This window comes from Crassostrea angulata, chromosome 9, assembly GCF_025612915.1.
Source record: "Crassostrea angulata isolate pt1a10 chromosome 9, ASM2561291v2, whole genome shotgun sequence".
NCBI classification, from domain to species: Eukaryota; Metazoa; Mollusca; class Bivalvia; order Ostreida; family Ostreidae; genus Magallana; species Magallana angulata.
Genome location: NC_069119.1, coordinates 14,568,731 through 14,582,983, shown reverse-complemented (window position 1 = coordinate 14,582,983; position 14,253 = coordinate 14,568,731). Strand labels below are relative to the sequence as shown.

The 14,253-nt window shown below is 34.6% G+C and overlaps 2 protein-coding genes across 3 annotated transcripts; one reads left to right on the top strand and one right to left on the bottom strand.

The window, feature by feature from the left end:
* Positions 1-1,210: 1,210 nt before the first annotated feature.
* LOC128163054 (heat shock protein 60A-like) lies at positions 1,211-9,802 on the bottom strand. Of its 2 annotated transcripts, none has more exons than XM_052826514.1 (13): positions 9,650-9,802; positions 8,961-9,144; positions 8,426-8,678; positions 8,026-8,108; positions 7,710-7,805; positions 7,459-7,552; positions 6,910-7,078; positions 5,879-5,978; positions 5,406-5,517; positions 5,029-5,162; positions 3,023-3,197; positions 2,391-2,569; positions 1,211-2,089 (listed from the first exon to the last, which is right to left on the bottom strand). In XM_052826514.1, the coding sequence occupies exons 2-13, from the start codon at positions 9,123-9,125 to the stop codon at positions 1,937-1,939; spliced, it is 1,713 nt and encodes a 570-aa protein (XP_052682474.1). In that variant the 5' UTR covers positions 9,126-9,144; positions 9,650-9,802; the 3' UTR covers positions 1,211-1,936. The 2 variants fall into 2 exon arrangements, with proteins under 2 accessions (XP_052682474.1, XP_052682473.1); XM_052826513.1 differs by having other exon boundaries at positions 8,961-9,133; positions 9,650-9,786.
* Positions 9,803-9,905: 103 nt separating this feature from the next.
* LOC128163060 (10 kDa heat shock protein, mitochondrial-like) lies at positions 9,906-12,258 on the top strand. Its single transcript, XM_052826519.1, has 4 exons — positions 9,906-10,057; positions 10,583-10,744; positions 11,224-11,313; positions 11,819-12,258. Exons 1-4 carry the CDS (start codon positions 10,055-10,057, stop codon positions 11,867-11,869), a joined length of 306 nt encoding a protein of 101 aa, XP_052682479.1. The 5' UTR covers positions 9,906-10,054; the 3' UTR covers positions 11,870-12,258.
* The last annotated feature ends 1,995 nt before the right edge of the window (positions 12,259-14,253 follow it).

The window sequence follows — 14,253 nt, the reverse complement described above, 5'->3', positions numbered from 1 at the left end:
ATGATAATTATTATTAAATTATTAACATTCCTCATATCCTATAGCAGCTTAACTTAAAAATGTACAATTTGCATTCTTGTTTTTACGAACAGTATAAACGTGTGAAATTATTAATGGATATCGGATAATGAATAACTGCAATTTGTCACATGACTCAGGAGACCACCTAAAGAGGCAAGGAAAACCATAATCAAACAAGATGTCATTATAATCGGGGCGATTATAAAGTCTCCAAAACGAACGAGATCATCATTGGGAGTAGGGATGACCCACATGGGTCAATCTGTACAGACAAAAAGATTTAGAACTTGATTATTTTTATTACTGAAGTTTCATGATGTTCCTCAATGGCCCTTTACTATACATCAGGTGAACCAACTTGACCCAAGGAACAAATATGCTTTAGAGGTGGGGTTCTTATCCGTTTTCAAGATATTCGGCCACTTCCTGTTTGATAGGGGTCAGGACCACCCCCGGGGCCAATGACCTACATACCATGTGATGCCCCTTGACACAAGGAACAAGAATATACAGTGTATATGGTTTAGGGGTGGGGATCTTAACCATTTTCAAGTTTATATTTGTGCTCTTCCTGTTTGAGGGGGCTCAGGACCACCCCTGGGGCCCATGGCCTACATACCATTTGATGCCCCTTAACACATGGAATATATATGGTTTAGGGGTAAGGATTCTAACATATATGGTCATTTCCAATTCCTGGGGGTAGGAAGGACCCTATGGATCAGATCTAATAAACCCAATATATTGCCTCTAACAGTCAATATATAATTCTGAAAACCCTATATTATTATCTTTGTCCGTTTTTAAGTTATAATCATTTGCAATAGAGTCTAAGATTTTTCCCATAAGTTTCAAGGTTCCACAACCTTTGTGTTGGCCAACCCCAAATGAGAAAAATCAAACCAGGATGCACATCTAGATATGCAGGCCTATCGTATCCTAGAGTTTTGTACAATTCTGTTCAGCCATCTCTGGGAAACGTGACAGACAAGCTCTGAGCAGGAAAGAGAAAAAGAAGATGAAGAAGAAGAAGCCATACAAAAACAGAAGTCTCCAAACTTCGTTTGGGAGACTTCATGACAGCATCACAAATAGTGAGGTTTATATTCATAACTCTTTCCTGTCCATTTCAAGACATGCAGAATTAATCAACATGCATGAAATAGTACACGGTAGAAAACACAAAATGTTTTGATATAAAATACATTTTAATGATCTATGAATCAATTCACTCAATATCACAAACAGCAAATACACTAGTGTACTTGAAAATCTATCATCGCTAACATAATATCTCACAATACATATATTGGTCTCATCCAGGTTTGAATATGTAATTCATATTCCTATGTTACTCTATCTTGCAGACATTGACACATTTTTGAGGGAATAAGTTTTTGAACTACATCTGGCAAGATGAACTGTTGAAACTATCATAAATAAGCAGGAAAATATTGTACTGTATCAATACACTTTCTTGTCTTTGTGTCCACAGGACTTTTGCCAAGTTTTATAACCGGATAATTTTTTGCAGGCTATCACTATACAATTCACAAGAAAAAAAAATCATGGAAAGGTTGTTCTTAGTATACATACTGAAATGAGAAAAGAGAAGAGAGTGGAACCACATATAAAAAAATTCTTGACAAAAATGAAAACAATGAAAACACAAAATGTTCAATGATAGAGAAGTACTCCAGCTTCTGTTTAGGCCTTCAGTCAGTATAACCTGTCTAGGAGACATCTTTCACAACACACTCTGCATTCCTGGCCGTTTAAAAAGAGTTCTGAATTTGTTTGATCTTCAACAGTGTCTTGTCAAAATGAAATATTTATCATAAAAACAAAATTTTATGTCCATCATTATGACATCATCACTCTAAGCCAATCAGGATCCTTGACCAGCTGTCAATCATCACATCATTCCTCCCATACCGCCCATTCCACCCATTCCTCCCATACCACCTGGCATTGGCTCCTCCTTCTTGGGAATTTCTGTGATCACTGCCTCTGCTGTTGACAAAAGGGAAGCGACTCCTGATGCATCTACAATTGCTGTTCTGACAACCTGTAGAAAATAACATAATACTTGTCAAGATAAAAATATATTATTAATGCTTGACATTCAGAATGTACCATGATTTTTTTTGAAAAGAGGCATAAAAAGAATAGATATATAAGTAAGATCCAATGAAGTTATTTTCACCCCATAAAAGTTTAACAATTAGCAAAACTATCTTACAGAAGACATTTTTGTTCACAGTTGCCTTGGCTAACTTGCCATCGGTAGCAAACTGACCTTTAACAGCATAGGATAATACTGTTGTTGCTTTGGCTATCTTACTGGAGTAAATTTAACACCATCTTACCTTTGTGGGATCAAGAATGCCCTTTTCCACCAAATTTCCAAACTCATTGTTCAGGGCATCATATCCAAAGTCTCCCTCGTTGCTTATAACTTTTTCTACAATGGGGTGTGGGTCCAAACCAGCATTGGAGATGATGGTGAGCATGGGTAATCGAAGGGACTTTCTCACAATCTCAATTCCTGAGGAGTAAATAGAAATGGTAGACTATGTCGTCAAGATCCCTGATCTTGAAAAGGTTGGGTAAAACCAACAAATTTTGAGCAAGATCAGATTCAACATATCATATCAGATATAAATTTCCATATAATCAGAATTTTCGCAACATATATTGACTTTTTTTAAAACTTTTATTTTATTCACTTATTTCCTTATATATCCTTAAATCACATCCTGTAAATTTTGTAAAAAAATGTACCCCTTACAATTCCATTTACTTCCCATCAAATCTGTCTCTCCATTAAAATCCTCATATTCAATAATCGCCTTAAATAAATAATCTAATATCATTATAATATCATAAAACTATCAATTTTAGATATTTGTTCCAATGTTCCTAAAACTTAAAGTGACAGATACATGTAACCTGTCGCAAGTATCGCCTTTTTTTAACCAGCAATTGATTCGAGTCTTACCTGTGTTTTGGTCCTCATTTGATCCCTTGACGTTATCCAGAGACTTGATGCAGCGAAGCAGGGCCACCCCTCCCCCAGGTACAATCCCCTCCTCTACTGCAGCCTTGGTGGCACACAGAGCGTCGTTGACACGGTCTTTCTTCTCGTTGACCTCCACCTCACTTGATCCACCAATCTATTGGTGTAAGCAGATAAAACATTTAGTACTCAAATATGGAACTTTTACAATGTTGACAAATCATCAACACGCCAATGCCAATCTTCTGTGTGACCTTTCATTGCACTGCTGTAAAAAAACAATTATAACTTTGGCTTTCCTTTTTTCGGCAGTGAAGAGGTAGAATTTTCTTTTTGACAAGGCTGTTTTAAAATAATTTTCAAGAGCGTATTTGCCTAACATGAAATGTGAAGCTGGAAATTTTTATCATTGAAATGGTTTCAAATCTCCTACTTCCCTTACTGAAAGCTCTGATTAAGCCAAAATTAGAATGTACCTTGTTGAAAGTTAATGTTAAGTCATAAGCACTAATGTATAGGCGAAACATCTAAGAATCAGTGCATGATCTTTTAAAATACAATTTCTAAAAAAACACTTGTCTTGAAAAGCATTAATTAGCAATATATTGTCTAGACATTCATGATTGTGAAATGAAAGTAAAATTTGTATGGTGACACGGATTGTATATTTGTGTAATGCCTGATATACTACGCAATTATTACCAGGAAAGTGTACAAATATTTTTTGTAGCATCAAAGTGCATGCCAAGTGACGATTGAAGCATCACCTGGTGTAGAAATGATGCAAATTGGACAGATAACTCTGCAGCTATATTCAATGCCAGAAACACAGTGAAACCTGTCATATCATCTACCTGATTATTTATAAATGAATAATCGTGCGTTTTACGGCTAAAGAAATAAAGAAAGGTATTTTTATTTGCTGTGAAGCTTTGCTTTTCCTTGTAAATAAATGAAAAAAATTGCAACTTGCACCACAAATTATTCTTATGCCACACTGTTATAGTGTATATAGCAATGAAAAATTGCAAATTATTCTCTCTTTTATACACACAAATGTCTGATTTTGATCATTGAAACGGTAAAATAATTTCCAAGAGTGTATTTGTTCAACATGAAATGTAAAGCTGGAAATTTTGATCATTGAAATGGTTTCAAATCTCCCACTGCCCTTACTGAAAGCCCTGATTAAGCCAAAATTAGAATGTAGCTTGTCTAAAGTTAATGTTAAGTCATAAGCACTAATATTTAGGCAAAACATCTAAGAATCAGTGCATCATGATTGTGAAATGAAAGTAAAAATTGTATGGCGACATTGTATTGTATATTTGTGTAATGCCTGATATACTATGCAATTATTACCAGGAAAGTGTACAAATATTTTATCTAGCATCAAAGTGCATGCCAAGTGACGATTTAAGCATCACCTGGTGTAGAAATTATGCAAATTGGACAGCTATATTCAATGCCAGAAACACAGTGAAACCTGTCATATCAGCTACCTGATTATTGAAAAATAAATAATCGTGCATTTTACCACTTAAGAAATAAAGAAAAGTATTCTTAGGTGTGAAACTCCGCTTTTCTTTGTAAATAAATAAAAAAACTTGAACAACAAATTATTTTTATGCCACACTGTTATAGTGTATCTAGCAATGAAAAATTGCAATTTATTCCCTCTTTTATACACACAAATGTCTGATCTTAAAACTTAAGACAGATTTCACCATATTTTCAATGACAAAAGGGATTATTACATCGCAAGCAATTGAAAAAGCAAATGGAGTGTCATTTGGAAAATTCCCGATAGACTTAGGACGAGTCGATCAGGAATGGGTTCAAATGTTTACTGTGGCACCAGCCCACAGACGAGTGACGATTCCTATGCCACTCCACAGTAAAGCTGGTGCGACAGATGTGTCAGATCACCCAAAGTCACCAAACGTGACAGACCAAGCCTTCTACTAATGAGTTCTTTCTATTTCTACCTTGAGAACAGCTACTCCAGAGGACAGTTTGGCCAGACGCTCGTTCAGTTTTTCTTTTTCATACTCTGATGTGGAGAGCTCGATTTCGTCTCGGATTTGCTGGATCCTCTTTTCCAGTTCTGATTTCTCACCGCCTCCCTAGAATATCAAAATGCAGTAACTTTAAAAATCTCATTTGACAAATGCACAATTGCTATGTTTTAATTAAAACAACCAATCATACAGAGTGATGTAATTCTAAATCGCATTTTTTGGTCTTAATTGCAAACAACTTTTAAAGAAAAAGAAATAAGAAATTTCAGAAAATCAAAGGTCATGAAAGGGAGACAACTCTTAATAAGAGAGAGAGAGAGAGAGAGAGAGAGAGAGAGAGAGACTTGCCTTCATCATCAGTGTGTCGTCCTTGGTAACAGTCACTTCCTTTACGGTACCAAAGTCGTTCATCTGGACATCCTCTAGTTTGTACATATCAGCTTCATCTCCAAACACCTGCACGTTTAGAAAATGTATACATTAAGAATTGGTTCATGCGCCAACAAAAAAAAAAAATTGAATTCAATGCTCATATTGAAATGATAATGACAACTCCTATTCTGGTAGACTTTTTTTTAGATTCACTTTGATGATAATGACAACTCCTATTAATTATGGTAAACTTTTTTTAGATTCACTTTGGAAAAAAATCTCAAATATGCTCATTCAATTTATATACGAAATTCACATCCCTGTCAAATAAAAAATATTCAAAGTGGAGATAAAAAAAATACATGAAATATGACAAAACAGAAATTGAAATTGTCAATGCTTTTTATTGTGTCGAGGAAACTTTCATCATCAAACATTGACTTACAATTCCACCGCTAGCAATGGCCATATCCCTCATTGTGTTCTTCCTGTTATCTCCGAACCCTGGGGCCTTGACAGCACACACCTGGAGACCCACCTTCAGTCTAAAACGTTAAACAAAAACTCAGAATTCCTCTAGCAGAATCAAGATTTATTATCATCCCATTCTGGTAAAAGGCAGTTACAGCAACGTGCCAGGGATGAGTAATTAAGATTCATAAAAAACATAATTCATTTTATCAGATAAGTTACTAGTACAATTTAAAGACAATGCAAATGTTGAAATGGACTGTTAAGGCCTAATGTTTGCTATACCAATGTTTAACTATATTCCAATTTGTACACATAGTTGTCATGCACATGAGGCATTATGAAGCACTTTGCAAACTGAGTTTCCTTCCACATGCTCAAACTTATAAAAAAAATCATCAGTTACTTCTCAATCAAAATAGCTTGATTCATTCTCGATCAAAACATCTCAATGTTCTTGTAATGACAACTGTGGATGATCAAGACTTCTTGTGCTGCACAAAAAAGGCGAATTAATCTGGTCATCATCTTAATGTATGCACAATGTAATCCCAAAAGGCAGTGAGTGAGCCGTCTGAGGAATGAGTAATGTGCAATGATGAGCATCTACCTAATCTCTAATCTGCTAATCCTAATCAAGAAAATGACCCCCCAAAAGTGTGTTATCTTAAAAAATCATTAAAATTGAAACACAGTGGGCGGAACAAAACAGGCTTTTGTTTATTATAAGTGGAATTTCTTGAGCACTCATTTTTTAAAACTCTGACAATTTCTGCAATACTACACACTAGAAAACTGATTAAATATCTGGATAAAAAACATTACATTACCAATAATTGGTGTGAAATTCTTACCAGTTAAGTAAGAGTGCACTCGGGTAAAATTCCCACCTGTATAGTACGGGTGCAATCATGGTCATTTGTTCAAATGGTTTACATGTTAAGTAAAATTTACTACCTGTTTAGTACGAGTGCACTCAAGAATTTTTTTCAGTGTATTTCCTACCTGTTGAGTACAAGTGCACTAAGTGCTTCTCCGTCAACATCCTCGGCGATTATGAGTAGGGGTTTGTGGGCCTGGTTAGCGATCTCCAGGGCGGGGATGATGGACTGGATTGACGAGATTTTCTTCTCGCTGAACAGCACCAGTGCATCATTGAATTCGCACTTAGCCCCTGCAAATGTCAATTTATTTTATTCTGAATCAGTTTTATGACTTAAAACATTAAGAAAATTGCTTAACTTTCAAAGAGACTCTTCAAGACTTGAGGCCACCTTTACAAAAAAAAAATGTTTTCTGTTTGCTCTCTCGTAACTCAACTCAGTAGGTAGGGGAAATAAGTTTTCTTTTGTTATCTGTGCCAAAATTAAATGAACAGAGATCTGCAAGCAACTAGATTTCAACAAACGACTATGTTCTGATGTTGACAGAAATATCTTGAGCTGAATAATTTTTTGTCAGTCTGTTTGAGATGGAAAACATTTCTATTTTTACAGGTCGCCTGATTAACTTCATTCCTTGCTGGATATTTGCTTTAGATACATTGTACCATACCTTTGGAAGAGTTCATGAAGTAAGGTGAGATGTAACCCCGGTCAAATTTCATTCCCTCAATGGTCTCAAGGTCATCCTTCAAGGTCTTTCCATCCTACAACCAGAAAAAAAAATGTTACCGACATCTAAACACTCAATTTTCAAAATCTTTATCGTCTTTTCTCCACTTTTCATCATTATCAGGGTCTTTAGAAGTGTTTCCCAAAACATATTTGATTGGATTTTATAATTCGATTACAAATCGAATTTACCTTAACAGTGATAACCCCGTCTCTGCCCACTTTCTTCATGGCCTCGGCAATCAAGTCTCCAATGGCTTTGTCACCATTAGCAGAGATTGTAGCTACCTGTTCAATATAAACAATACCCAAGGTAAAAGGTAATTCATGCCAGAGAGACAAAAATTAATTATAGTTACATACAAGTCAAATTTGAAGTACCATTGTTTTGACATATTAACTTAGAGTATAGTTCAAGTTTTTACTTGACCTCATTACCAAAGCAATTTCTTCAAATATGGAGATAGTTTAAGTTTATCCATGAAATAATTCAATGGACTTCACTAACCTGAGCAATCTCCTCAGGTGTAGAGACCTGCTTGGACATTTTCTTCAGGTTTTCTACCACTACTTCCACAGCCGTCATGACACCTGTGACAAAGAACACATTAAAAATTCAGATTTTTTTTAAAACCCTGCAACACCATCACCATGATCACAGAATTTTAAAAAATACTTTTTTTTTCACTTGTATATTACCATTAATTTATTGGTGGTGTTTGTCACATGAGTTCTATCGTCATGATAACAAGAGTACATCACAACGCGAAAGGGTCATGTGTTGATATAGCATCTTTGAACAATCCCCTGCACCAAAAACAAAAGTGCAGTGACGAAGAAGGATGCAACATGCAATTTTTTTTTCTTTTAAAAAAAACCTTCAAAGCAAGGAAAATTGGTGAGAGTACCTCTCCTGATTTCGATTGGATTAGCTCCCTTGCTGATCTTGTCGAATCCTTCCTTAGCAATGGCACGAGCAAGGACAGTTGCGCAGGTTGTTCCGTCTCCGGCCTCTTCGTTGGTGTTGTTAGCGACATCTTGAACGAGCTTGGCGCCAATATTCTGGTACTTATCCTGCAGGTCGATGGCCTTAGCTACCGTCACTCCATCTTTGGTAATTTTAGGGCTCCCCCAACTCTGTTCAATGATGACATTCCTTCCCTGCAAATTAGAGATACATCAAATTTGTGCCATTTTTTGTTAAAGTCTATCATTTAGGAATACATGCCAGAATTGAATAGCCATCCTATGCAGAGGACTTCACACAAAAATACATAGAGTGCAGAGAATAATTACAACTCTTCCTTTTCATGGGAGTCTTTCCCACAGCACCTTATAGCTGTTTCATACTACAGTCAAGTTCAAATCTATGCATTTTGATATTAAATGTTTTTTTTTAAATCAGTTAAGAAATGATTCATCTACATAAAAACTGTATAAAACCTTTGGTCCCATAGTAACCGCCACAGCATCAGCAAGTGTGTCCACTCCCTGGATCATCATAGCTCTTGCGTCAGCTCCAAACTTGACATCTTTGGCATTTCGTCTGAGGGTGGTGGAAAAGTGGCGGGCCACGGTTGGGCGGAGCAGTTTTGGTAATCGGTACATTGTGTGTTCTTAAATTAAACTAAATAATTCAACTGAGTTGTAATTAACCTCAATATCTGTTTGCAACGTACACACCATGACATATAACAGAAATTGAATTCAGAATAGTTAAAAAATCATACACCAGACCATTCCTTATAGAAAGGAAAATTCTATAATATCAAAAATCTGATAGCACAAATAATGACCTCTCCCATGGTCATTCCATGTTCATGTTATACAATGCTTTATATATAAACCATTAAAAGAATAAATGACTTTTAGATTTATATGTATACACATGCTGATGTCTTTAACACAATAACAATCATTAAAGACATACAAAATTCTACAGTTTCACTCCTAATGCATGTGTACCGAAATGCACACTTTTCTGATGAAACGTGCTACCCACGTGGGTTGCGTAAAGCCGGGGGTGTCTGATCAAAATGAAAAGTGCATACGATATCTAATTCCATTCAGTTGGTCTAAATCAACATTTCGTAAATATCTTTGAATGAGAGCAAATGGATGAGATACAATACCTTTAATTTTATGACACCGGCGATGTTCGCAATATTACTCCTTGCAAGTCGATGGAAGTTATGACCGGATCCGTTCGTACGACCTTCGGATGGTTTCTAAATTAGGGCCCTTCATCGTGCATTTTAATAGGCTAACTTTGTTTACTCATTTAATCTTCGCTCTAAGCTTATTCAACAATATGATATTATTGACAATTAAATGTTGTATATTTCAAAATTGTCTAAATTGAAATTTATACATAAAGTACAAGACAAAATACAATTTAATTTTAAAAGTCACGACACAGGGCCTCAAAGTTTCCGGAGAATTAACGCATGCGTAATAAATAATTTCTACACGTGGTTTCAGTTCTAGACATTTCCGAGGTCAGAGAGAATTCCAGCGCTCTTACAAAAGAATTCAGAATGGTAAGTAAACCAATGCAGCCTTGGAATTGACAATGATTTTATGGTGTTTCTGTAAGATTCTTGCGTCAAGTATTGCCATGATAAAGCATAGAATCTCTCTTGGGCTGGGTTTTGCACTGAATTTGTAAGGGAGCAATCATTATTTTGTGATGCAACTCTTGACCATGCCTGACATTGAATTGAATGCTGCATTTGTAGGGCTGTGCTCTCTACCTATAACCATTGAAATTAAACATCTTTGATATTAATTAACATATGTTTGATCGCAATTGAACAGTTTATAACCCGCATTAAATATGCGAATAAGTTGTAAACAGTTTTGTAATGTTATCTATAGGACATATATATGGCCATATAGTCAGATACTGAGACAGAAATAGTTGAATATTATGTGTGTGATAAATTGCCAAATTTAAGATTTTCATTACAAATAACTTCTGTATACTACATACAGTGTAGATGAATAAAGACCCTGATATGCATTTAACTTACACTATGTTTAAATTCTTCTTTGTTTTCCATCAGGCCTCTGCAATCAAACGCTTTTTACCACTTTTCGATCGGGTGTTAGTGGAACGATTTGCCCCTGAGCTGAAAACAAAAGGTGGAATCATGCTGCCAGAAAAATCTCAAGGAAAAATTCTTCAAGCTACTGTGGTAGCCACAGGAAAGGGAGCCAGAGACCAGGTAAAATGCATACTAGGAATAAAAATCTGGTTAGCTGAATGTTGTCAAACACTTGTGCTTAATTTTGTATATAGGTTAGATCACATTATAGTTGATTCAGAATATAATTTAATGTAGGTGTATTGAATATGAATTTTAAAATGAGGACCATTTTTTTTAAAAATATATATCTTGTGTACTTTTTTCTTATGATTGGTAGGTAGGTAAATTTCATGATTTCCAATTTCATGCTCTTTTTGCGGATAGCTTCAAATTAAGAAAGTACCTTGCGCAAAAATTGTCCAGTCCAGTATTGAGCTTTAAAAAATTTTCAAATCGCAAGAAAAAAAAATGAACAAATGAAAAAGGTTACAGATTTATAAACTTTGTGCAACATTGAAAGGATATATGGTATATGAATATCACATGATACGGTTAGTGGTTACATTGTATATATGATATGATTGCATTTCAACATTGATTTTGTGTATTGTTCACAGCAAGGGAACATCATACCACCTAGTGTAAAACCAGGGGATGAAGTGCTCCTGCCAGAATATGGAGGCACCAAGGTTGTCCTGGAGGATAAGGTAATTATAAAGAAATAATGGAAATTGAACAAATATATCCAGAAACCTATACTCCTTTACCATAAAATATCATCTGAATTTATGGCATCAATGCTTTTAAGCTTATTAATGTTGAGTACATCAAGAGTTATCTTTGATTTGATTGATAGAGAAAAAAAGAGTCAATTAAATGAAAATTTTTTTTTGTTGATTGGAGACGAGGTGCATTGAATTCAGACAATATGGAGTACCTTTTTGCATGTAGTACAGCAAGCTGATATATCTTATGTGTTAATTATTTGAATATTTTGATTCCATGAATAATAATTATACATATCAAAAGATAACTGGATAAAACCCACTATGGAGGCTCTATGCGGCATTTTATGTGAACACCATAGTAGTGAGTTTAGTCAGATTTCATTTTAAAAACAGTGGAACTCTTTCAGAATACAAAAAATAATATGTTCCGGTATAGAAACTATAATAACATTAATATCAATATTTTTTTCTGTTTTGGTAACAGGAGTACTTCCTTTTCCGGGATTCGGACATCTTAGGAAAATTCGAGTCATAGATGTATATATCCATTAACACAATAACCATGAAGTATGTGTGCATTGTGATCAGGACATTTTTGACAAACACGGAAATCGTTGTGTGTTGACCATGCAGAATGAAGAAAATGTAAACAGTTTGACTTCAACCAACTCTGAACTAAAATTGTGTTCTGTTAATTTTTTTTTAAGAACAAAAAAAGGGCATCTTTTTTAACTTGAAGATGTGTGGCCTTAGTTCAGATCACAATGAAAGAGATTCGGAAAGTTGTCATCTGTTTGATTTATTGTATGGTTTTATTTTTACTGTAGATTATCATCAACTTTCATTTACCATTTGTGAATGTGTACTCTGTGATTAATTAGATGATATGAAATTGAATTAAAAAAAATGTATGGTAAAATTGTTTTTGTAGGGGTTTTTTTCAGTGTTACATTTGCTGATATTTCAAACACAGATAACACATCCACTTAATTATATCGGAAAAAATCAATTTCACCTCTGAACTGCCCTTACATATCACATCACAGATTGGCATCATCCTGGTGTGGTTATATAAATGGCCAGATAAAATATCTATATGCTGTTCTGTTATAAATAATCCCACCATCAACTCCTCATCTCAATGCCCAGGTGACAAATATAAAACGCACAAATATACAAATGTATAGATATACATGTATTTTGTCATCTCTTTAGCTATCATTGAGCTTTTGCCTTAAAATTTTTTGTTCCCGAGTTGTATTTTGTCGTAAATTGAGCAATAAGATCAACACTCTGCCAAAAGCCATGGATTATTTTAGATCTAAAATACCGGTATTAGGAACTTTTCTTTACTAAATATGATTTACGACTACATGTAAATGAAACCACGTCTGAAAGAAATTGGTGGGGGGGGGGGGGGGTAAGTTAGCACAAGTGCCCATTTGGTTTAGTCGGAAAATGCAATTTCAATCAATTTTTTCCCCAATTTAATCTATTTGATACTGTTATAATACAGGTTTGCAAAAGTTCATTTTTAACGATCTTTAGTTTTGAATACTTTTTGTTTGTGTGTTATTGAACCTACCCCTAAAAAGCCTATAGTTTTATTTAAAAGGTTACTTATAAATGTCTGGTGCAGTAACCACTGAGCCATTTCAGTCACAACAAAGCTGGTTGTTTAAATGCTACATGCGACTTTGACCACGAATTTACGGACTTGTATTATTTTTCTAAAACGTTAAATCGTTGGGCTACTAAATGATACGTATAAAGTATATAATGGGTCATCTCTCCACATTTTTTTTTTATTGAAATTTGTTTGATTTGTTTGACCTTAATTTAGACATGACAAAAATATGACGCACATATTCAATCTATAAAAGAAAAGGCATGATGATTGCAGATTTAAAAATGACACATACGCCAGTTTAAATCAATATATTCCAAGCATTGAACATATTATATTTTTTTATATTAACAGATTTATTGATATTTTAATTGTCAGTGTCTTCTTATCCGTCCTTATAATATATATATACCGGTGTGTGTGTGTGTGTGTGTGTGTGTGTGTGTGTGTGTGTGTGTGTGTGTGTGTGTATATATATATATATATATATATATATATATATATATATATATATATATATATAAAAATTTAAAAATGATAAATATCCAGAATAAAATCACAAATTGATCCTATTAACCGCAAACGTTTTCGCCATTCCTGGCTCTTCAGGCAGTTATGTACAAATGACTAATATGTAACGTAGTAACGTCAATAAGCAAAAGTTCATTGTGACGTCATAATAACGTTAAAGTAGCGGAAAGTTAGAGTCACAGAGCAAAAAGGCGCTAAAAAAATAATAATCGCAAATATAACAAATGATTCAATTATATCACATGCATATAATAAATTTTTCACTGGGTGCGATTAAGTTTTGGTTTAAATAATTTAATAAAGTGGTCTTCCTTTGCTAAGCGCAGCATTTCATTTTCATTTGGAAGTTTATAAAATGGGAATAGGGTAAATTTTCCCTGGCCGCATTCAGCAAAATGTTCACAGCATGGAGTAATGCTGCCTAAGACTGCACAATATGGCCATCAATCGAAGACTCCCGCTTGAAGCTGCAGTCAAGATCCCATCCAGGTTCTGCACAACAATGCCGTGTACAGGGGAAATGGAAATGATGGTTTTAGGGTGAGACAGACCATTGCTCAGAGGTTTTGAGAACATAATTATCCGTAATGTAATGCATTATTCCTTAAATTCATGACATATTGTGTTAAAAATAGTACATATGTGAGTATTCTCACATAAAATTTGATCATGTAATTTGTCTTATCATATCAAATGAAATGTAAATATGATATATAAATATATATACCGGTAGTTGATGTATACCTTTAAAACTAGCAAAT